The 24,178-nt window shown below is 53.1% G+C and overlaps 1 protein-coding gene across 1 annotated transcript in view; it reads right to left on the reverse strand.

The window, feature by feature from the left end:
• The window catches only part of ALX4 (ALX homeobox 4), a 61,919-nt gene extending 51,579 nt beyond the window's left edge, over window positions 1-10,340 (reverse strand). Inside the window, exon 1 of the mRNA XM_038765092.1 lies at window positions 9,878-10,340. Within this exon, the coding sequence (XP_038621020.1) occupies window positions 9,878-10,340 (463 nt within the window). The remainder of the gene's footprint in view (window positions 1-9,877) is intronic.
• Window positions 10,341-24,178: the final 13,838 nt, after the last annotated feature.

A 24,178-nucleotide genomic window follows, 5' to 3' on the forward strand; every position in this document is an offset into this window, starting at 1 on the left:
CAGGGAGCCAAAGGAAGACACGGATGTTTATGTAAAAGGAGCGTAAGAGAAATGACCGAAAGAGAAGGCAGCTTGACATGTACATTTCTCTCTCTCTCTCTCTCTCTCTCTCTCTCTCTCTCTCTCTCTCTCTCTCGTAAATGCTCTCATCTTTCATCCTTAGGGCAGGGGTCGTCTCTGCTATTCTACTGTAGTCTCCCATGCGCTTTGTAAAATGTTGTGCATACAGTAGGCACTCAATCAATATCACTGATTGATTAATTGACCCTTGGGGGGCAGGGGAGAGGGGTTTAGGGCCTCAAGCCCCGCTTTCGAAAAAAAAGAGTGTGGGGGGATGGAGGAGGAGACAGCAGTGTGTGTATTTAATGTGTGTGTGTGTGTGTGTGTGTGTGTGTGTGTGTGTGTGTGTGTGTGTGTGTGTCGGGAGTGGATATCGTCAAGTCCTCCAATCCATTCCGCTGTCTCAAACACAGCCACCCACACTCCTTCACACACATAGGCACATAAGGAAGCAGCGTGGCTCAGTGGAAAGAGCCCGGGCTTGCGAGTCAGAGGTCATGGGTTCTAATCCCGACTCCGGCACATGTCTGCTGCGTGACCTTGGGCAAGTCACTTCACTTCTCTGAGCCTCAGTTACCTCATCTGTAAAATGGGGATTAAGACTGTGAGCCCCACACTGGACAACCTGATCACCTTGTGCTTAGAACAGTGTTTTGCACATAGTAAGCGCTTAACAAATGCCATCATTATTATTATATGCACACGCACATTCATCCGGTCAGGGATGAACCCCTATTCCTGCTCATTCACACCCCCGCACCAGAGTGCCCTCATATCCTTGCACGCACGCACACAATCACAATCACACACGCTCGCTAGCGTTCCTCTAGCCGATGTAGAAGAGATTTCTGCTGGTCCTGCGGCCCGGGGGGGAAAGTCCAGGAAAGTTCTCAATTTCCTTCTCCATCCCCTACACTCCCTGGGCCGGGGGTCGCGGCCGCCTCTCTTGCCCACAGCCCTCCCAGCCATCAGGAAGCTAGTCCACCCCCCACCCCCGACCCTGGCTCCTTACACCGCTCTACACGGCTGCCTGGACGGGGCTCCTGGAGGGGGCTTTTAGACTGTGAGCCTACTGTTGGGTAGGGACTGTCTCTCTATGTTGCCAACTTGTACTTCCCAAGCGCTTAGTACAGTGCTCTGCACACAGTAAGCGCTCAATAAATACGATTGATTGATTGATTGGCCGTGACCCTTAGGAATCCTCTGGAATCCCCCACCCTCACCCCCAACCCTCAGCCGGGCGGGAGGGCGAGGGAGGGCCGGCTCTCGTTGACCACTCTGCTAAACGTTGGTTCGAGAGAACGGCGGCAGCTCCTCCAGCTGAGACCCCGACCCCAATGAGGGGTCCCTCCCTCCTTCCCTCCTTCCCTCGGCCCCCCGCTGAAGGAGTCCCTCTGGGCGCCAGCTCCCCGCTCCCCGCACCGCTCTACACAGCTGCCTGGACGGGGCTGCCTGGACGGGGCTGTCCGGCTGGGGCTGTCCGGTCGTGGCTGTCGGGCTGAGGCTGACCGGTTAAGGCTGTCCGGCTGAGGCTGACCAGCTGGGGCTGTCCGGTCCTGGCTGTCGGGCTGGGGCTGACCTACTAGAGAAGCAGCGTGGCCCAGTGGTAAGAGCCCGGGCTTTGGAGTCAGAGGTCATGGGTTCGAATCCCGGCTCCGGCAATTGTCAGCTGTGTGACTTTGGGCAAGTCACTTAACTTCTCTGGGCCTCAGTTACCTCATCTGTAAAATGGGGATTAAGACTGGGAGCCCCCCGTGGGACAACCTTGATCACCTTGTAACCTACCCAGCGCTTGGAACAGTGCTTTGCACATAGTAAGCGCTTAATAAATGCCATTATTATTATCATTATTATTATTATTATTATTACTAGGGCTGTCCTGCTGTGGCTGTCGGGCTGAGGCTGACCGACTAGGGCTGTCCTGCCGTGGCTGTCGGGCTGAGGCTGACCAGCTGGGGCTGTCCGGTCCTGGCTGTAGGGCTGGGGCTGACCGGCCTGGGCTGTCCGGCTAGGACTGACCGGCCTGGGCTATCGGGCTGGGGCTATGGGACTGCTGACCGTCTAGGGCTGTGGGGCTGGGGCTGACCGGCCAGGGCTGTGGGGCTGGGGCTGTCCGGTCGTGGCTTTCAGGCTGGGGCTGTCTAGTCGTGGCTGTGGGTCTGGGGCTGTGCAGCCGAAGCCGACCTGCGGGGGCTGTGGGGCAGGATGGGCTGGCTGGAGCTGCGGGGCCGGGACTGTGGGGCCGGGGCTGCTGACGGACGGTTTGAGTGGCAGACTTGGAGCCAAAACCAAGCCGCCGCGGCGGTGGCGTCCCTCCCGCCCCCCACAACCCCTGCATCCCCACCTCTTACCCCTCTCCCCACACCCGATGCAGCGCAGAGCGCTCAGGGAGACGCAACGCTGCTCTCTCCTCACCACAACAACCTGCGGCAAGTTTTAGCTCATTTTGCAGCCCCCAGGGGGGTCTTGGGCCCTGTCTAATGCTCAACCGTCCATTCTTTCCCAGCGATTAGCCCAGTGCTTTGCGCGCCCTTAGGCTCACCGCTGCGGACGCCGAGGGAACATGTGCAGCTGGGCTGGAGAGCCGGTGACCGGTGAGCCAGCCGTACTACAGGCCTGGACTCGCACACCTGCACAACCCTTAGCGTGGAGGATGCAGCTTTGGATAACTCTGGACGGAGCGCTCTCCCTTTCCTCTCCTCCTCCACCTCCTCTTCCTCCTTCTCCTCCTCCTCCTCCTCCTCCTCCTCAGGGTGCTACCCCAAGACCCTCTTGTCTCCCCGCGCTGAGCCCCCTTACGGACCACCTGGGGTGGGCAGTTCAAAAGGTCACCGTCCAGATGACAGGAAGGGGGACCCAATGTTTCGCCTTTCTCCAAGGTCACCTTCCATCAGAGTCAGGTGCCCTATCCAGAAACGGCCACGGTTTGAGTCTGGAGTTCTAGGTACGAGGCCCAGTCTGTCTTCCTCAGTCTTCCGGCTGTAAAATGGGGGAGAACGCAGCTCACCACCTCTCCTGCTCCTCGAGAGTGCTAGGAAGGAAAAGGCAGTCAGAGGTCCCGTTGAGGAAGTTCTCTGTGGACAGGGAACGTGTCTTCCATCTCTGTGGTACTGTGCTCTCCTAAACGCTTAGTACAATGCTCTGCACACAGTAAGCCCTCAGTAAGTATGATGGATTGATCGACTGTTGAGTTAGAAGACTGTCGGCCCAGAGCCCGCAAGCCATCGGCAAACGAAGCTGCGCACCAGGCGCTCTCCGAGGTCAGGCGAGCAGAGCCCAAGCCGGGTCATCCCTTTCCTTCCAAAATTACTCCCTGTCCCTCCTGGGACAGAGCAGCAGTATGAGGCTGAATGTTCCGGATGCCTGGGGGCCTCTCTCCCCAAGCTTAGCAGTAATAATTGCGCTCTTCCTAACGCGCTTATTATGTACCCAACACTATGCCGAACGGTGGGATAGATACAATACAATCAGTTCAAACAAAGTCCCTGACGCTTATGGGGCTCACATTCCAAGGGGGGAGGCAGAGCAGGTATCTAGCCCCTATTTTGCAGATGAGGAAACTGAGGCACCGAGAAAGTAAGTGACTTGGCTTGGTCCTCCTTCCTGGCTTTCGAATCGGCTTGGACCCCACCTCTCGCTCTGTCTCCGGACTGTGGAGTAAGGCAGAGCTGAAGGAGACGCCGGAGAAGATGCAGACGAACACCTGGCGAGCCTTGAGCTCTCCTATAACGCCTCTCCCCTGACATTGCGGAGAGGACGGGACGGAAAGGGCCCCTCTTCAGCCCCGGGAGAGTCCCCGGTAGCGGGAAATGCCCAAAGTCCGGCCCTGCCCAATTCTCAGCGAGACTTTTGGGCTCCGAGGCAGGGCGCCCGTGAACAAGGAGCAGAAACCCCTGGAGCGGCGCCATCAGACTTGAGGCGCAACACACTGCGCCCACGCTAACATACCTCGGCGGCCGCAAATCCCCATCCTCAGACTCCGAGCCAGGAACTATCCTTCTCATTTATCCTTTGCAACCGAAAACACTCAAGCTCCAGCTCTAGGCTCCAGAACCATCGGGATTTAGATGATCTAGAGCCAGAGACAAAGACGCCCAAGGCGAAAGTGGCACACTTTTTTTAAACGCAAACAACTGATGTCGTCTGAAGTGGAAATTCTCAGGGATTGCGTCACCCTTTTATTCATGGCGTTTTAACATGTTTCCCTGAAGTGCCTCCGTGTTACATAATATTATCTTCGTGTCCCGAAAGTCACAGTTTTCCTTGTAGATATATATCTATATCTATAGCCATATATACATAATATAAAATTTTGTATACATACACACACACACACACAGAGCCCGCTGTTGGGTAGGGACCGTCTCTATATGTTGCCAACTTGTACTTCCCAAGCGCTTAGTACAGTGCTCTGCACACAGTAAGCGCTCAATAAATACGATTGAATGAATGAATGAATGAATATATATATATATGAACATATTTTTATACACAATTTTATATATGTGGTTTATTACATACATGCCTGGATAGACATAATTTTAATCTTATCGTCAGACGGCGTCCACACCACGGACACGTTCTCACAGAATACAACATACACAAACACCCGCGCGTGTCACACACTCACACACACACACTCACACACACTTCGCTATCCCACCAATACCAGCGTGGTTCTTGGACTCGACCGTCTCTTCTGCATGTTTTCACAACTACGGACGGGAGAAAAATCATTCGGAAATTTTTGAGAAGAAATGTGTTTATTTATTTTAAAGCCCAAAATAGATATCCTAGTCTTTTTTTCCTTCTTTTTTTTTTTCCTTAATGGGCTGTTCCCGTTTCGGGAATTATTCGTAACTTCCAACAAAATTAAACAGAAAAACAATGAGCTGGGAAAGATTTGCCCAGGAAACAGAAGAGCTGAGGGCCGAGGGCAGGCACAAATGGACACCCACACGCGCGCACACACACGCACACGCACACACGGGTGCTTCGGACGAACGAAAATGTTTCCTTTATGCAACAAACCTTTTCATCTTTGAGATGGGAGTGGGGACTGATAGCCAGATCTGATTGTCATCATTAAATGTGTGTGTGGTGTGTGTGTGTGTGTGTGTGTGTGTGTGTGTGTGTGTGTGTGTGTGTGTGTAGAGTTGGGGGAACCCCTTTTCCACTCTTCTCAACTTTCTCCTGATTTCATCGATTAAAAAGAAATTCTAACCTGACAGTCACCGCCAAAAGGATTTCCGAAATGCCCCCAAGCAAGACCTTTAATTCGGGGAATTCGCCTTTTTGGGGATGAGAGAATTCGAACGCGTTCGTCGTTCGTGTGTCACAAACAAACGTCGGACAGAGTGGCAAACCCGAATCCACTGAACCGAAAGTCAGAGAGAGAGAATCGAGAAGGGCTCGGCACAAAGGCAAGACAAACCCCATTCCCCGTTCGTGACCCCAGGCTTGGCTCCCGCCCTCAGTGCCCGGGGAAACGTGATCGGCGCTGCCTATCGGTTTAATTCGAGACATTTCGAGAAGTGTCTCTCGGGAAATCTGGCCATGCGGAGAGCCACGTTGATGGGATCCACATGATACTTTAAAAGTCGTTTGGAAACAGCGTGTCTCCGACTTTGACGCGTCTCCCCTCCTACCTCCCCCGATGGCTCTCGCTGGCTCTCCTTCTCCTCGTCCTCTTCCTCCTCTAGTTCTTCTTCTTCCTCCTCCTCATCTCTGTCCTTCTCCTCCTCCTCGCCCTACTACTCCTCCCCAGGCGGCCAGGCGCCTCTCTGCGCCCCGGGCCCGCTGCTGCCCCTGCGGCTCCTTATTTCATGTCGTTGGAGGATGTGTGTTTGTGTGTTTTGTCGCTCCGAGCCAGACACTTGTGTCCAGTTGACAAAACTCTTTCGGAGCTTTTCCCGGAGCGGCCGGGGTTTGGAGGGACAGGCGACGCAAGGGTTGGGGGGAAGAGGTTAGGGTTCAGATAAAGGGCTGGATAAGGATCCAGAAATTCATGAAGCCGGAGTGGATGGAGATTTGATTAAAGGAAGGGGAGGAACGGGATCGCTTGAATCGATAATGATGTGCGCGCACTCACGACCCCTGCTCATCCCTTTCGCTCCTCTGCTCTCTCCCTGGAGCCATTTTTGAGCCCCTTGGCCCACATCCACACAAAAATCACGCCGGGGAGAAGCGGCAGGAGGAGGAGAGGCCCCGAGTCTGGAGGTCGTCCTTTGGTCCGGGAAGGAGCCGGGCAGAGATCCTTCCCGAAGAAAGAGGGGTTCCAGCCCAGTCCCGGTGAGGTTCGCCTCCAGCCCGGGGTGACCTCGGGGCAAAGAGGGCGCGGGACGGGGCGAGGGGAATGGAAAGCACCCCCACCTGAGTTCCAGCTCGGCTTCTCTCCTGCTGGGAGCAGCAGGTTTGGGAGATGGACACTCTCTGCGGGATCGGGTCCCGCAGGGGAAGCCGGAGGGTTAGGTTAATGGTCCAGCAATCGGATGGACGGATCGGGGCCACGGATGGGCTCCCCACAATGCGGTCCCTACGCGAGGAGCCGGGAGGGGCGGAGGGAAGGAAGGAAAGAGGAAGGGGAGGGGAGGGAACGAGTTAAGGGAACGGCCTGAGTTCTCCAGGCGGATGAGGCCCGCGATGGCGAGGGGAAGAGAGCGATGGGCGCCCTAGGCCCCGCGGCCTCCCAGGATGCGCCCCTCGGGAGCCAGAGAAAGGCCTCTCTATTTCTGTCTCTTCCGGAACATCGAAAAGCGCGGCGTGGTGAGGTGCAGCTGCGGGAAAATGCATCAGGGGAGATGGGAAATTCAAAGGGCCGCAACCTGGCCGGGTCCCCGGTGCCTGGATCCGACCCCTGCTCCAGCACGGCCTCAATCAATCAATCAATCGTATTTATTGAGCGCTTACTGTGTGCAGAGCACTGTATTAAGCGCTTGGGAAGTACCTCTGCTCCCCTCAGGCCTCAGTTTACCCATCTCTAAGGTGAGGAGCAACGGCTGTCTTCCGGGACAGACTTTTCAGACACGTTTCGACGGGTCCAGGAGAAAGGCGATCCTGAAAACTGGAAATTCTTCGGACTGTTCGTGGCTTTCTGTCGCGGAGCCGAGGATTCCGAGCCTGGCGGCCCCCTGGTGTCTGTCTAGAAGTTAAAGATTCCACCAGCCGGCTAGCTACGGACTCAAATCAAATCGCCTTCTCCGGGGTTCGCCCGAGCTCAAACCCCGTGGTTGGGCCTCGCCTTTCGAAAGCTCACCTGCTCCCCCACCCCCGGCTTCCAGTGTCCGCCCTGGAGGCGAGGAACAGGGATTCTTCACGGTTTCAAAATAAAACCTACCTCCCACCAGACCTCCTCGGCCTCCCCGAAGGTTTTGAAGGCCACCTGTACACGAAGTAAGCGTAGGTGCCCTGAGTTAGGTCCGGTCATAGCGCCTGGTCACTAGAGGTAGAAGGTCACGGTCAATGTCAATGTCCAGGGTAGAGGACTGTGAGGGAAAATGTTTTTGGTCGAAGGAACAGGTTTGAAAACATAAAACTAAGGTCCAAATGAGACGACATAGACGAAATGAAAAGAAAATGGAAAAAAAAAGGGGGGGGGGGAATGCTACAGTTACAGAGCTTCCCGGAAAATGCTAGCTGAACCCAGGCTGCGGGGATCCGAAGAGCCCAGGCCCCTACCTGGAAGCTACTTCTCGCTCCTTCCGAGTAGCGACGGAGCGATGGGTCACCGACCCCGAGGTCTTCACCCCCTTGGGATCCAGCTTGCCCTTAACTTCGGGCCCTTCTGGGAACTGAGCTCTAGGCCAGGGCACCTAGGAAGACCCGGGTCGGCCAGGTCGACCGGGGAAGGATGGAGAACGAGGGAGAAGGTGTCAAGAAGGGTGAGGAGAGGGCAATGGGGACGGTCGGAGCAGGAGGCCGGGATCCCAGCTCTGAAAATATCCCCTTCGGCCTGCTCCAGGCCCGGCGGGGCTCCGCAGAGGGGCGGCCAAGCTTTGGCACCGAGAGAACCCGGGGATGAGAGAGATAAGTGTGTATGTGTCTCACTGCGTGTTTGTGGTATGTAGGTGTGGAAGGGGGTGAGATCGGGGTCACCGTGTATTTGCTTGTCCTAGAATTGTGGTTATCTTGGTACCCGTGTGTGGCTCGGTGTGTGTGTGTGTGTGTGTGTGTGTTGCCGACTTGTACTTCCCAAGCGCTTAGTACAGTGCTCTGCACACAGTAAGCGCTCAATAAATACGATTGATTGAATGAATGAACGTGCTGTTTGCTCATTTTGTGAGGGAAGAAGCCACGTATATGCTGTTTGCTCCCGGGAGGCCTAAATCCATCGAGCCCAGCAGAGCTTCGTCGTCTCCCGTCTCCGGGGTCCCGTCCCCAGCCTAAGACCCGTCCGGACAGCTCTCCGCCTTGGTCGCTCGCAGAAGGGCGAGTCTTGGGCGGGCACCAGGCCGCACAGCCCCTGCGTAATGGGCAAGTGAAGCGGAGCGGGGTAACCCCCGCTGTACTCTCTCTCCTGAGGGCGACGAGACCACAAGAACGCAACTCTTCAACTAACTCCTAAGTGACGCGTTATGGAGGGGGCAAGCACCCGCCGAAATAGGTTTTACAGTACATTTACAAATTCACCTCTGGGCCTGGCTGTCCCTCCTCTGCCGACCTGTGCGGCGGCCGGAAAAACCTCTGAGAGCCCCTCTCGTGGAAACTGGGATCGGGGGCCCAAGCTGCCCCGGGAGGGGCTGTACAAGTGACCCAGAGGCCTCGGAGCTTCTCTACCCAGGCAGCCTCCCGCCTGGGTAGGGGGACGGGGCTGGAATCCAGAGGCCCACTGGCCGCCTAGCTAAAAGCCCGGCCTTCCCTTTCCTCCACGGCTCCCCCAACCCTGGTTCACCCCCGCCGGGCTAGAACGAGGTCGGGGGAAGTGAGGGGATCCTCGGACCCGACTCTCAGAGACATGCGGAGCGCGGGCCTCCAGGCCGAGCGCCAGGGCCGTGGGAACGGGCCGGGCTGGAGATGGACAGAAGCGACAAGGCAGAAACCGAACCAGGCACTTTCCCGGAGAAGGAAAGCGCTCAGGGATCCTCTTGACCTCCACCACCCCAGCCACACCGGAGGAAGAAGCCTTATTCCCCCTCTCTCTGTCTCCATCCCTTCCCTTGCGGTTGTGGATCGTCTCCGCCGTTTTCCTCTCCTCTTGGCACAATCTAGAGCTATTGTTCCGAGCAACAATGGGACGAGAGACACAGCTGGCGACGGGCTCTCGGGGAGACCCCGAGCTCTACCTTCCGCCCTTGGGCCTCTCCCCCATCCTCCCAGCTAGACGCCAACGAGACCCTCGGAGTCTGCGGTCTCTCTCTCGGGTGTCTCTGGGCCTGAGGAAGCCCACCGGACCGTCCCGCACACGTGGATCGCGCGCCGATCTGGTCCAGGCCCGCACCGGAGAAAACGGCTCCCGGGATCGGGATCGCTTTCTCGGGGATCTGAGTGTCGCGCTTCCCTTGGGTGCTCGCTCCGTTCGAGGAAAAATCGCTCCCCGGGAAAGACGAGAAAGAACCGGTTCGACTGTGTTTCCTTATCCCCGGGCACGGAGCGGGGTTCGGCGCACAGAGACGGGTTGGTTCCCTTTTCTTCGGGACCCACTAGATTCCGCCCCTCCAGCCACTTCCAAGAGAACCGTTCGACCGAAGTGCTAAATCCCGGTCATCCCGATCCCTTTCGACCCAGGACGAGGGGCTCCGGCCCTCGGCAGCCCAGGGCACAGATCCCTTTCTCTCTCCCCTACTCCCTCCCTTCCAGGACAAGGTTGCGCCAGACTCACCGTAACAAGAGACCTGCAGGGCTCCGTTGTGGCCGCCGCTGCTGCCCTCCTGCACCTTGAGGTTGCTGTCCGGGGGCGTTTTGCAAGATCCTCTTTGCATGTAGAGATGAGGCGGCGGCGGCGGCTGGGGCTGCGGAGGCGGGGGCGGCTGCGGAGGCTGCGGAGGCTGCGGCTGCGGAGGCTGGGGCGGCTGGGGCGGAGGCTGGTATTTGTTAAAGGAGCCCCGCGCCCCCGCGCCGCTCTCCAGCGGCGCCACCAAGTCCTGTTGCGGGGTGTAGCGACCCCGGCACTTGGCCTCCCCGAAGCTTTGCCCTTTGCTGGCCAGGAAAGCGGGGCTGAACTTGTCGCTCGTTGGAAAGGCCCTGAAAGGAGAAGAGGTCTCTCGGCTCTGGGAGACCGGGCTGTAGTAGGCGTCCATAGCAGCCGTCGAGTCACAATAAGAAACACAAGTCTCAGCATTCATGCTTGAATCGGGAGGGGAGAGAGGAGGGGAAAAAGAGCCCCCACTCTCCTTTCCAACGAGAGAGAGAGAGAGAGAGAGAGAGAGAGAGAGAGAGAGAGAGAGAGAGAGAGACGAGGAGGCTGCTGTGATCTGTGCGCCCACTCTGCGCCCTCCCTCCCCCCTCTCTTTCTCCCTCGCTCTCTCTGTCTCTCCTCTCGCAGCAGCACAGCTGGGCAGGGAAGGGAGGTCTGTAAAAAGATTCAGATGTTTCGGAAAGTTGACCAGATCTCTAAAGCCCCCTTAAGGTTTTGAAGAGCAAAAGGGACCTAATTTTTTTTCCTTCTTCTTCTTCTTCTTTCCTCTTCCTCCCTCCCTCCCTTTTCTCTTTCTTCCCTTCCCCCTTCCTCTCTCTTAAAGAGATGCCACTCTCTAGGTCCCGGCGATCCTCACCTCCCTCCCCTTCCCCAGACAGAGTCTGTCCCAATGAATACAGACGATGACAGGGAGGTGGGGAATTAGAATTTGGGCAAACACCTCCTCCCCTCCTCGAACACTCGTTTTCATGTGCGCTTGAAATTCGCAGAAAAATACATGACGTTCGGTCGGAGAAGGAAGGGGATGGCTGCGGGGAGCCGCGTGGGGCGGAAGGAGAGAGCAGGGAAGAGAGAATTATTTCATGCTCATGCCGCATTCGATTCGTTTTGGCCTCTTCACTTCTGACTTTGCAGCATAGCTGCTGGGACCCTACCTCCCTTTGTTCCCTCTTTTTCTTCCCTTCCCCACTCCCCCGGTCCCCGTTCACCCCCTCTCTCCTCACCCTTTCCCCTCTCCTCCGTGAAACTCGGATGTTTCTCCTCCTTTTGGACTTTATTCCTTTAAGAGTCCATTAACCCTTTCCCCGCTCTTCTCCCGGAGACCCCACGCGCCCGTTTCTCGAGCTCACAACGACCCACTTAACACCTCGTCGCTATTGCTCGGAGCCCGGAGTCATCGGGAAAATTGGGGCGGGGGTTGGGGAACGGAAGGGGGGCGACGAAGACGACTCTCCTTTTTGCTCCTCCCCCGAGAGGCTGCCCATTTAACCTCATTTAGGAACAAGGGAGAAGGAGAAAGGAGGGAAGACCCTTCTTGGGCTGCTAGGCGCCGAATATCGTTTGACTACATTATACACCTTTGACTATATTGTGATCTAATTTATATTCGTGTTCTTTATATATAGCTCATGCTGTGCGCATCGTTATAGATTGGTGTTTCTGAAGTTTGCCCCGACAGAGCAGTAAAATGACGGAATGATGATAAATGTGGCCAATAATTCACATCGCAAACGTCCCACTCTCTGAAGGAGCGACGGAGAGAGTGGGTGGGAAAACCCAGACCCGAACGTTTGGCGCCGCCCGACTCAAGATCAAGTTGTGCCGGGGGAAGGGGGCTCAAAGGAGCGTGTTAGGAAGCGATTCCTTTGTCAAAATTCAACAACGCTGGGGGAAAGCTCCCAGCCGTCAGCATCAACTCTTCCCAAATCCCCCTCTCCCCTCCCCGTTAATCCGCGGTGTGCCCCTCGCCTTCCCGTGCCCCCCGCATTTATTCTTAGCTTTTCCTCTCCTGCCGTTCTTACGTCTACACATCTGGTTTCCGTTGGCCGCTTACCTTGAAGTGCTCGCTAATAAAGCTATTATGCAAACCCGCGTTCAGGAGCGCTCGGGCCGAAGGGCCATAACCCTTTCGCTACCGCGGGCCGGGCGCGCCAGGGGCCCTTGGGAAAGCTCAGGGACTTCAGGTCCCTCTCACTTTGGCGGGGAGAGCTCGGCCGCGATAGTCGCGGGGAACGGGGGTGACGCCCCTGGACGAAGCAGGAGAAAATAATAACAATGATGGTATTTGTTAAGCGCTTGCTATGTGCCAAGCATTGTTCTAAGCGCTGATTCCCATGGAGACCGTTCTGATCAACGCGAATAGACTTCAAGCATCAGCCCACGGGAAAATGGGCTGAATTTGACTATTTCCCCACCCCGTCCCACGAGCGAACTCTTTCAAACCCCTGTAACTCCCTCAGAGCCCTTGAAGGCTTATTTCCCCGTCTCCCGCCATCCAGCTCTGCGTCTACCTGACCTTCCGGGGTCTTGGAGACCATGTCCGTTCTTTAATTTCCCAAGCAATCCCCCTACAATCCCTCTCCCCAACCCCCGCTGATTCGGAGACCGGTAATTTTCCCATTAAGTTAGCCCAGTCGGGACAAGGAAACGTTTCCCTAGGCGCCGGGGCAATAATAAGAAGGATCGCGTTCTAGGGAGGCTTGGGGGTATAAATCGGGGATTGGGTCTCAAGATATCGGGGCTCCATGCTCGACCCTAGCAGGAACTCTTCCCCAAGATTTGATGGAGCAGTTACTGTGCCTCGGTTTCCCTTTTGATTCCACCAGGAAACGGGGGCCCTCTTGCCCCCGCCCCCCCTTCACACCCTCCACTTCTTTATTTCTTTTCTCCACCACCAGAGAGTCCGGATATAGGGCTCCGAGGCAGGCGGCGCAAAAGGAAATGGGCGAGCGGGTTGCAGGGCCTTGGAAGACGGAGAGCAGGCCGGGGCCAGATAGCGGTCCCGCTAACGAGGCATCTTTGCCGAGCAGATACAGATGGGGTCACATCTGTATTTCCAAACCGCCTTTCCGGCTGCTGGAGCAGAGCCGAACTGCTCGTCTCCTTGCCCCAGGAAGCTTTCAGCGCCTTCTCCTCCCGAATCTCTTTTATTACCTGCTTAATTCTTTCATTGCTACTCTCATTCTCATTATTATTCCTCTTCTTCGTTTCTCCTCCTCTTTCTCTCCCACATCTCCACTCCCCTCCTCCATCTCTGCGTGACTCCACAGAAACCCAAGCAAGGGAAACTATCGTCTCCCTGCGTTAGCGCTGGCTCTGAACGGCGGCCAGTAGGCTGAGGAACACGCGCGCGTCTGTGTGTGTCTGTGTGTACATGAATGAGAGGATGGATTTGGGTGTGGATCTGTGTGCATGGGCGTTTGAACATGTGTGTCTGTAGGTGTAAATCTGTATGTGCATAATGAGTGGGTGTGCCTGAATGAGCGGATGCATGTGGGTGTGCATCTGTGTGTGTGGACGTTTAAACACGTGTGTCTGTATATAAATCAACTTGTGTATTACCCTATGTGCACGTGTGTGTGTGTGTGTGTGTGTGTGAGAGAGAGAGAGAGAGAGAGAGAGTGTGCGTTCTCGTCTGGGTGTGCCTGTCCGTCTCCATAGGTACGTGGGTTGATGTAACGTGGGTACGTGGGTTGGTGTAACGGGAATCGTCGATCATCCCTTTACCGGAAGGGGTTTCAAAGCGAAAAGCAAGAAATAGAAGATAAACAATCAAATAAATAAATAAAGGCCGCACGCACTCAAACTCCCCACCTTCTACGCCGGCTGGCAACGCCTCTAGAGCTGTGGCTGTTGTTTGCATTATTGTTATTATTGTTACGATTATTACTACATCACTGTTGAAACTGATGGTGCCTCTTCAGTCCTATTGCTATTATTCCGTTGTTGTTACCGTTCTGTTTCAAATAAAGGACTCCGCGCCAGTGGTTTTGCACGCAGCATTGGCAGAGATTCAGGCTTCGGTTTTACCGCCTAGGCAGAGAAGAGCGGGGAGTCCTGGGGCCGGAGGGGCGGCCGGGAGCCGGAGTGGCTCCCCCATCCTCAGCCCAGACATCCATCCATCGATCGGGAAAAACCGGGAGAGCTCCCGCCTCTCCTCACCCCTTTCGTCTGCCGTGCCCTGTCTGCGATAACCTTCCCCCTCGCAGTTCAGGACCCCGCTGTGGCCCAGGGAAATTCCCCGCCTCCTGAGTTCTCCCTCCTCCGACCCTCCCTGCTCCCCTAGCGAAACCGGCTGGTTTGAAATCCCCAGCACATTTGGGAAGCTGGACTTCGGGAGAGGAATTAGCGGTAGCCTTTCGGGCTCTTCCGTTCCCTCGGCCGGGCCTGGGGGCTTAGGAGCCGCCCGGAGAAAACCAGGAGATGGACTAGCGCTAGCCCCAGCTCCCGACCTTCCCGCGGCCACATCGTTGCCTTCCCCCTCCAGCCAGAACCTCCTGGGCTGGGGACGGTCGAAGAGTCGCCCCACGGGATAGCCACAAAGCTGAATGCAGATAGTTTTTTTTCAGGCCAGAAGTTTTATTATTATTATTACAATACTAATAATAATAACTGGTATTTGCTTAGCTCTTACTTTATGTCAAGCGTTGTTATAAATCCTGAGGGAGATCCTAGATAATCTGGTCAGACAAAGTCCCTGTCCAATATGAGACTCACAGTCTAAGTAGGAGGAGAACGGACATTCGGCCCATGATGAAACTGAGGCGCAAAGAAGTTAAGTAATTCGACCAAGGTCCGACAGCAGAAAAGTTGCAGAGCCAGGTTTAGAACCCAGGTTCTCTGATTCTCAGAGTCCTCTGTTCTCCCCAAGCACTAATCGGAGCGAGGAAAGAAACTGTTTCGGCCTCACGCGGACTGAATGGCTTGCCTTCTTCAGCCTGCAGTGGCCCCGAGATGGGGCTCTTATTTCCTTTCTAGGGCAGCAAGCTCCATTCCCGACGCCTCTCCCTCTTCCCTCCTTTTACCCTCTCTCCCTCTTTCCCTTTCTCCTTTTCTCCCTTCCTTCCTCCCTCCCTTCCTCCTTGCGTTTCTTCCTCCCTCCCTCCCTCTTTCCTTCCTTCCCTTCTTTCCTCCCCCTCTCTTCCTCTCTCCTTCCACTCCCCTCTCTCTCCCTCTTTCCTTCCACTCTCCCACTCTCCCTCTCTTCCTTCCCCTACCCCACACCCCTCCCACTCTCCCTGCCGTCCAGGGACAATCATTCTGGAGAATACAGATGTCACGTCCCAGTGCAGGGCCCTCGGGTTTATGCAGGCCTGGTCTCCCTGGAGGGGGAGGGAAAGACAGGGCTTCTGGGTTGGGAGTCCGGACACTTGGCTTCTCTTCACCGAAGCCGGGGCTCAGGACTCCCCGCTTCTCTCCTATTACTTCCTCCTCACTCCAGGGTCCTGCAGCCGACAGGATAATATAATTATGGTATTTGTTAAGCGCTTACTATATGCCAAGCACTGTTCTAAGCGCTGCATTTTTCTCTTTGCGTTGGAGTGGGAGCTATTGTTCAGGGAGGAGATCAGGTTGCACGGATTCGATTTCCTCTGGGCCGCTGTCCGGCTCTCCGCTCGCCCCAGGACGCCCTCGCCCGCAGACTGGGACCGTCCACTGGCCAGTGTGGACCTGACTCTAGCGGCCTCTACTAGGAGAACCAGGTCTTTGGGAGGGGCTTGAATCTGGGGGGAACTTCAAAGAATTTCAGGACCAACCTGCTCTTTTTGGGAAGTGGGTGGGATTAATCAATCCATCCATCAATCAGTCGTATTTATTGAGCGCTTACCGTATGAAGAGCACTGTACTAAACCGTTGGGAGAGTACACTATAACAGAGTTGGGATGCCTGGAGAAAGTTCTCCCCATTCCGGGAACGTGGCAGTGCGGGGAAGAAAGAATGGGGGAGGAGTGAAGGGAGGTAAGGAGTGCTGAGGGAGTTACTGGGTGGGAGGGAAGGGGCACAAATGTAAACGCCTAAAGGACCAAGGCTCTGAGAGAGCTGTGCAAGACCTGGAAACAGAGTCTCAAGAGGGTACTAGCCAAGGAAGACCCCAGCGAGTCAAAGCATCCATTAACCTCTCCCCTCCTTTCCTCTTTCCAGTTCTTAGAGAAATCTCGGGAACTTTGGATTTCCTTGTGGTCTTCCAGGGCTTGGTTAGGCGTGGAGTGAACTCCAAAATATCTCTAGTTAATTTCACTCTAGCACCAGGGAAGGATTTGTTCAGTTAGGTTTTGGATAGCCTCCATCCATCTACCCTTCCACCTTCTAGACTGTGAGCCCGTTGCTGGGTAGGGACCGTCTCTATATGTTGACAATTTGTACTTCCTAAGCGCTTAGTACAGTGCTCTGCACATAGTAAGCGCTCAATAAATACGATTGAATAAATGAATCCACCCAACCATCCATCCTTCCTCCATCCCATTCTCCCTCCCTCCCTCCCTCCCTTCCTTCCTCCCTTCCTCCCTTCCTTCCTCCCTCCCTCCCTTTCCCTCCCTCTCTCCCTCTCTCCCTCCCTCCCTTCCTCCCTCCCTTCCTCCCTCCCTTCCTTCCTCCCTTCCTTCCTTCCTCTCTCCCTCCCTCTCTCCCTCTCTTCCTCCCTCTCTCTCTCCCTCTCTCTCTCCTTCTCTCTCTCCCTCTCTCTCTCCCTCCCTTCCTTCCTTCCTTCCTTCCTTCCTTCCTTCCTTCCTTCCTTCCTTCCTTCCTCCTTCTCCCCTTCTTCCTTCCTCCCTTCCTTTCTTCCATTTCTGTATTACTTTCTTCCATTCATTCCACTCACTCTTTACTTATTCATCCACCCATCCATCCATTCATTCAACCATTTATTCAGCAATTCATCCATTCATTTACTCATCCACCCACCCGTTGATCCACCCATTCATTCATTCATTCATTCAATCGTATTTATTGAGCGCTTACTGTGTGCAGAACACTGTCCTAAGTGCTTGGGAAGTACAAATCGGCAACATATAGAGACGGTCCCTACCCCACAACAGGTATTCATATTTCTGAAGTGCCTACTAGAGAAGCAGTGTGGCTCAGTGGCAAGAGCCCGGCCTTGGGAGTCAGAGGTCTTGGGTTCTAATCCCAGCTCCGCCGCTTGTCAGCTGTGTGACTTTGTGCAAATCACTCCACTTCTCTGTGTCTCAGTTCCCTCATATGTAAAATGGGGATTAAGACTGTGAGCCCCACGTGGGACAACCTGATCACCTTGTATTTACCCCAGCGCTTAGAACAGCGCTTGCGCGTAGTAAGTGCTTAACAAATACCATCATTATTATTTTTATTACTCGGTACAGTGCATTCTGGTAGACATGTGGGAAAGTACCTTAAAAGTAAGTTACAGTCCCTGTCCCTGAAGAGTTTACAAGCTGGGAGCGGAGGCGTGGGGGGTGGGAGGGGCCGAAGAGGGAGCCCAGGGATCTCGCGGACTCTGATCAATGTGGATCAGCTGAGACTCGACATCGGAGCGTCCTAGATATTTGACTCAAGTTCACTCAAAAGCCCCAGGGGACAGGGCTCAATCCTAAAGCAGCCTCAGTTCCATCTTCTGGATTTTCTTTTGTATTCTTTATTCCTAGCTGTTGGACATTAACCCGAACAGATTCCGATAGTTTCGTTCTTCGTATTTGCCTCCATTGAGCGGAGCGAAGCCTTGGTGAGCTCAGAAACCGGTGAGGACAAGATAACATTGAGTTTGCGAGAACCCAGAACGCCCCCCAGCCCCTTGCCCCGCGGACAGGGGAGAGGCTCCGGGGGGCTGGTCAGGGGAACGCTCCCCTATCTGTAATTTATTTCAATGTCTGTCTTCCCTCTAGATTGTGGGCAAGGATCTCCTTGTAGCCAGCAATCATGCCTACCTACCCTATTGTATTCTACCCTCCCAAGCACTTAGTACAATGCTCTGAGCAGAGTGAGTGCTCAATATATTCCTTATTCATAATAATTCAATTCAATCAAATCAATTCAATCGAGAAGCAGCGTGACTTAATGGAAAGAGCGCAGGCTTGAAAGTCAGAGGTCGTGGGTTCTAATCCCGGCTCTGCCATTTATCAGCTGTGTGACCTTGGGTAAGTCGCTTAACTTCTCTGTGCCTCAGTTCCCTCATCTGTAAAATAGGAATTGAGACTGTGAGCCCCACGTGGGACAACTTGATTACCTTGTATCTACCCCAGCACTTAGAACAGTGCTTGGCACATAGTAAGTGCGTAACAAATACCATCATCATCATCATCTTCAGTATATTTTATTGATTGAATGGGGAGGAGAGGCGTCCTGTTAGCGGGAGCCGAGAGAGTGCTGCCTGGTGGCTGTCTACAGGCCGCCTCTTGTGGCTCTTTCCCTTCACTCCCCTCCCTTCCCCTCTTTAATCAATCAACCAATGGTATTTATTGAGCGCTATAGCGTAGACCACTGTACTAAGCGCTGGGAAGAATGCGATAAAGCAATGTTGGTAGACGCGTTCCCTGCCCCCAAAGAGTTTATTTATTTATGTATATTCACGTCCGTCTTCTCCTCTAGGCTGTGAGCTCGTTGCGGGTAGAAATGTGTCTGCTGTTATACTGTACTCTTCCAAGCGCTTAGTACAGCGCTTTACACTCAGTAAGCTTTCAATAAGTGCGATTGAATGTTTGAACGCTTTTACACTTCAAATTGTGAGCCCCTCTTACGGAGGGTCTGCGTCAGCACCGACGCCCCGCATTCTGCTCAGCCCCCTTCAGGGTCTCACACTGTAAGAGCTTAATGAATTTTATTTATCATTGATGACGTAATGGATCGATCCGCAAAAAATAGGTTGAACACGTTCCTCGGCTCGACCTCCTGCAGCCCAAGGCTGTGGGGTGGGGCCCCTTGGCGACCCGACTGCTCTGGGCGTGCTTTGTGCTAGGACCTGTACTAAGCGCTGGGATGGATCCAAACAAATTGGGTAGGACACGGTCCCTGTCCCACATGGGGCTCACGGTCTCGATCCCCATTTTACAGATGAGGTAACTGAGGCCCAGAGAAGTGATGTGGCTTGCGCAAGGTCACACAGCAGATAAGTGGCGGAGCCGGGATGAGAACCTATGATTTTCTGATCCCCAGGCCCGTGCTCTATCTACTAGGCCATGCTCTCCCAAGAGTGCTTTGCACACAGTAAGCGCTCAATAAATACGATTGAATGAATGAGACGGAGAGGATGAAGGCGATTGGGGGAAGGGAGAGGATGGAGAGAACGGAGAGTGAGGGGAAGCAGCGTGGCTCAGTGGAAAGAGCCCGAGCTTGGGAGTCAGAGGTCATGGGTTCTAATCCCGACTCTGCCGCTTGTCAGCTGTGTGACTTTGGGCAAGTCACTTAACTTCTCTGTGCCTCAGTTACCTCATGTGTAAAATGGGGATTAAGACTGTGAGCTCGACGTGGGACAAACTGATCACCTTGTATGCACCCCAGAGCTTAGAACAGAGCTTTGCATATTGTAAGCGCTTAACAAATGCCATCATTATTTAAGGGGGGCAAGGGAGAGGCTGGAGACGGCAGAGGGGATGGGGGAGAGGGGGGAGATGGAAAGGGCGGAGGGCCGGGAATGGAGAAGATTGGCGGGGAGAGAGGGGACGGTGGGATAGGGGCGCATTTGGGGTTTTCCAGGCTCCAGGTACTTAGCAGAGGGCGGGGTAGGTAGAGCGGGCTCCGTTTCTCTTCGTGATTTAGTGGAAAGAGCACGGGCTTGGGAGTCAGAGGACGTGGGTTCTAATCCTTGTTCCACCACTTGTCTGCTGTGTTACCTTGGGCAAGCCACTAAACTTCTCTGTGCTTCAGTTATCTCGCCTGTAAAATGGGCATTAAGACTGTGAGCCCTATGTGGGACACCCTGACTACCTTGAACGTACCCTAGAGTTTAGAACAATGCTTGGCACATAGTAAGCACTTAACAAATACCATTATTATTAGTGTTATTATTATAGGGATCGAGTCTACTAACCCTATTGTAATTATAATAATTATGATACTTAAGTGCTTATTATGTGCCAAGCACAGTTCTAAGCACTGGGGTAGAGTCAAGTTCATTCATTCATTCAATCGTATTTATTGAGCGCTTACAGTGTGCAGAGCACTGTACTAAGCGCTTGGGAAGTACAAGTTGGCAACAAGTTAATCAGGGTAGGTACAGATCCTGTCCCACATGGGGCTCACACTCTTAATCCTCATTTTACAGATGAGGTAACTGAGGCCTAGAAAAGTAAGGTGACTTGACCAAGGTCAAAAGGCAGACATGTGGCGGAGGTGGGATTAGAACCCAGGTCCTTCTGACTCCAAGGCCCGTGCTCTAACCATTAAGTCACGCTGCTTCTGCTACTGTACTCTCACAAGCGCTTAGAATAGTGTTCTGCATACTGTAAACTGCAAGAGCCTCAATAGTAGGAATCGGATCTACTTAGTCTATTGTACCCCTCCAAGCGCTTAGAACTGTACCCCGCCCTCAAAATGGCTGTAATATCTTTTCAGAGCAAGAATCAGGTCTGTAACTCCCTTGCACTCCCCCCCAGTCGCTTAGTACAGCACATCTAGTAGGCATTTAGTAAACACCATTAACTGATTCTTCGTTTCCTTCTCACCAGACTTTAAAAAAAAAAAACTCAGGAGAAACCTGAGTCCTTGATTCCAAGAGCCGGCCCTTTGAGCTCATCCTGGGTCTTCTTGTCCACAACACAGCCAACTTTCTACTAACCGTGCCAAGCACGAGGAGGAAAGATAATAGGTATTTAAAGTCCGACAAACTAGCACAGTTCCCCCCATCAGAGTCCTACTGAAAGTTCACCTCCTCCAGGAGGCCTTCCCGGACTAAGCCCCCCTTTTCTTCTGCTCCTCCTCCCCTCCCCATCGCCCTCAATCGCTCCCTCTGCTCTACCCCCCTCCCCGCACTACATCACGTGTGTATATATGTACATGCTAATAATTCTATTTATTTTGTTAATGATGTGCATAGATCTATAATTCTATTTATTTATATTGATGCTATTGATGCCTGTTTACTTGTTTTGATGTCTGTCTCCCCCTTCTAGACTATGAGGCCGTGGTGGGCAGGGACTGTTCCAATATGTTGCTGAATTGTACTTTCCAATTGCTTAGTACAGTGATCTGCACACAGTAAGCGCTCAATAAACATGATTGAATGAATGAATTAATGAATGAATGAAATCCACAAGAAAGTCAAACTCCCGTTAGATAAGGAGGGCACCCTCCTCCCTATCTCAACCGGCACTTCCGACAAGGAGCCGAAAATCCCGATTTGGAGAAAAAGTAATGAAGATGAGAGAAAAGATGATCATCAATCATCAGTGGGATTTATTGAGCGTTTACAATGTGCAGAACACTGAAAAGCGCTTGGATAAAGTGAAGAGTCGCAGTCTGAGAGGACTGAGAATTGACCGTGTGACAGACGCCGAGATCCATCCAGGGCTGATGCTTATTGGAGAGTCCCGAAGGACCAGAATCGCATCCACTCTTTTTTTTTTTTTTGTCTCTCACCTTCCGGGCAAAGTGGTTTATGCATGTGAGAATCAATTATTCTGCCTGTTTGGGTTGGGTTGGGCTAGGATAACACAGGACTCCCGAATCTGTCGCTAGTCAATCAACTAATAAATTACTCAATCGCATTTACTGTGTGTGCAGAGCACTGTACTGTCAATCAAAAAATCAATCAGTGGTATTTATTGAGCGCTTACTGTGTGTGTGGAGCAATGTACTACCAATCTGTTAATCAATGGTATTTATTGAATGCTTACTGGTTGTGCACAGAGCCCTGTACTAAGCGCTTGGGAGAGGACAACGGAGTTGGTAGATACTTTTCCTGTAAACGAGGAGCTGAGGGAGAGACAGACATTAATATAAATAAATAGAATTACGGAGTCCAGAGCGCCTTCTGTATTGACTCATGATTCTTCTCTCAGGAAGTTCAATTCATTCATTCAATCGTATTTATTGAGCGCTTACTGTGTGCAGAGCACTGTACTAAGCGCTTGGGAAGTACAATTCAGCAACAGAGACAATCCCTGACCACAACGGGCTCACAGTCTAGAAGGGGGGGAGACGGACATCAAAACAAGTAAACAGGCATCAATAGCATCAATATAAATAAGACTGGCTAATCAATCAGCCGGTCGCATTTATTGAGCACCCGCCGTGGGCAGAGCACTGTACTAAGCGCGCGGGAAAGTATAATAGAGTTCGTAGACATAATCCCTGACCTCACAGATCTTGAAATTCAGCGGAATCTTGATTGCCAGCACTGCGGGAGTTTTCATTGCTTCGCTCTCGGAGTGTCCCAATCCCGTTGAGCTTTCCCAACTCTCTGAATCCAGCGTCCAGACCCTTGGCGGCCTACCTCCCCAAATGGCCACCTTCATTACCCTCAAGGGATCTGGGAGACCTACTCTGGTGCCAGCGGGAAGGGAGGAGACAGCCTGGTTAACTGAGGGAAAATAATTATGGATCAGGTTTCCACCCCGTTGTCCCTTAAAAAAGTCCTCAAACCACGCCGAGGTCGCATCGACCCCAGCGCTTAGCAGAGTTCTTGACAATAATAAGAACTTAACACATCGTACCGTTATTACTATCATTATTCCCGTTTTTATTATTAAATGTTGATGCAGTTGTGGGCGATCCGTTGACAGGGGTTTGAGCCCCGCAGGGCCGCTAAGCAGACACAAAGTGTTCTCTGTTCGGATGGGACACGAAGCTGCTTCGGCCTCCCGCGCCGGGCACCTAAGTGAGAGCAATTTCTTGCAGGAGAGAAAAAAAACTGCGAATCTTCCCCCCTAACCCCAACTCCCTTTTTTTCCAGCACCATTTTCCAAATCTCAGAGGGCAAGCCCCGTGCTGACAGTTCTCTGCAAACGCTCCCACGGTGGTTGCTTGGGAAATGAATCTGGCTACTTCAGACAGTCAGGGCAGGGGGGGGGGGGGGGTCTTGGGGAGGGGAGCCATTTGAGAAAAAGCGTGGTTTAGTGGAAAGAGCCCGGGCTGGGGACTCACAGGTCACAGGTTCTAATCCCGGCTCCACCACTTATCAGCTGTGTGACTTTTGGTAAGTCACTTAACTTCTCTGTGCCACAGTGACCTCATTTGTAAAATGGGGAGGAAGACTGAGCCCCACGTGGGACAACCTGATTACCTTATATCTACCTCAGCGCTTAGAACAATGCTTGGCACATAGTAAGAGCTTAACACATGCCATTCATTCATTCAGTCGTATTTATTGAGCGCTTACTGTATGCAGGGCACTGTAGTAAGCGCTTGGGAAGTCCAAGTTAGCAACATATAGAGACGGTCCCTACCCAACAGCGGGCTCACAGTCTAGTAGGGGGAGACAGACAACAGAACAAAACATATTAACAAAATCAAATAAATAGAATAAATATGTACAAGTAAAATAAATAAATAGGGTAATAAATACGTATAAACATATATACATATAGACAGGTGCTGTGGGGAAGGGAAGAAGGTAAGGCGGGGGGGATGGGGAGGAGGAGAGGAAGAAGGGGGCTCAGTCTGGGAGGAGGGGGCTCAGTCTGGGGCTCTAATTCTAATCCCGGCTCTGCCAATTATCAGCTGTGTGACTTTGGGCAAGTCATTTCACTTCTCTGGGCCTCAGTTCCCTCAACTGTAAAATGGGGATTAAGACTGTGAGCCCCCCGTGGGACAACCTGATCATCCTGTAACCTCCCCAGCGCTTAGAACAGTGCTATTATTACTATTATTATGTTCTGTCCAAGAGCACCTCTCTAATTTAAACGTCTGCCTCCCCTTTTAGACCGTAAACGCTTGATCGTGTTCCGAGCACTTACTACAGTGCGCTGCATTCAGTGGGTATTCAGTACATGCTAATGAGGATGTCAACAGAATTCCTTTCCTCTTTCATCTGGGTTTCTAGCCTCCCGCCGCCACAAGAAGCCTTTCCGTAATTCCCTTTTTAATAATGACAATAATAATAATTGTGGTATTTGTTAAGCGCTTACTATGTGCCAGGCACTGTACTAAGCGCTGGGTTGGTTACAAGCAAATCGGGTTGGACCCAATCCCTGTCCCGCTTGTGGCTCACAGACTCAATCCCCATTTTACAGATGAGGTAATTGAGGCACAGAGAAGTGAAGTGACTTGCCCACTGAATCTCACCGGGAAAGGTTTTTCCTCGTCGTCCCCCCTCCCTCGTCCCTCCCTCCCCAAGAGAAAATGGGAATCCGATTTTCC

Source organism: Tachyglossus aculeatus, chromosome 22 (assembly GCF_015852505.1).
Source record: "Tachyglossus aculeatus isolate mTacAcu1 chromosome 22, mTacAcu1.pri, whole genome shotgun sequence".
Taxonomy (NCBI): Eukaryota; Metazoa; Chordata; class Mammalia; order Monotremata; family Tachyglossidae; genus Tachyglossus; species Tachyglossus aculeatus.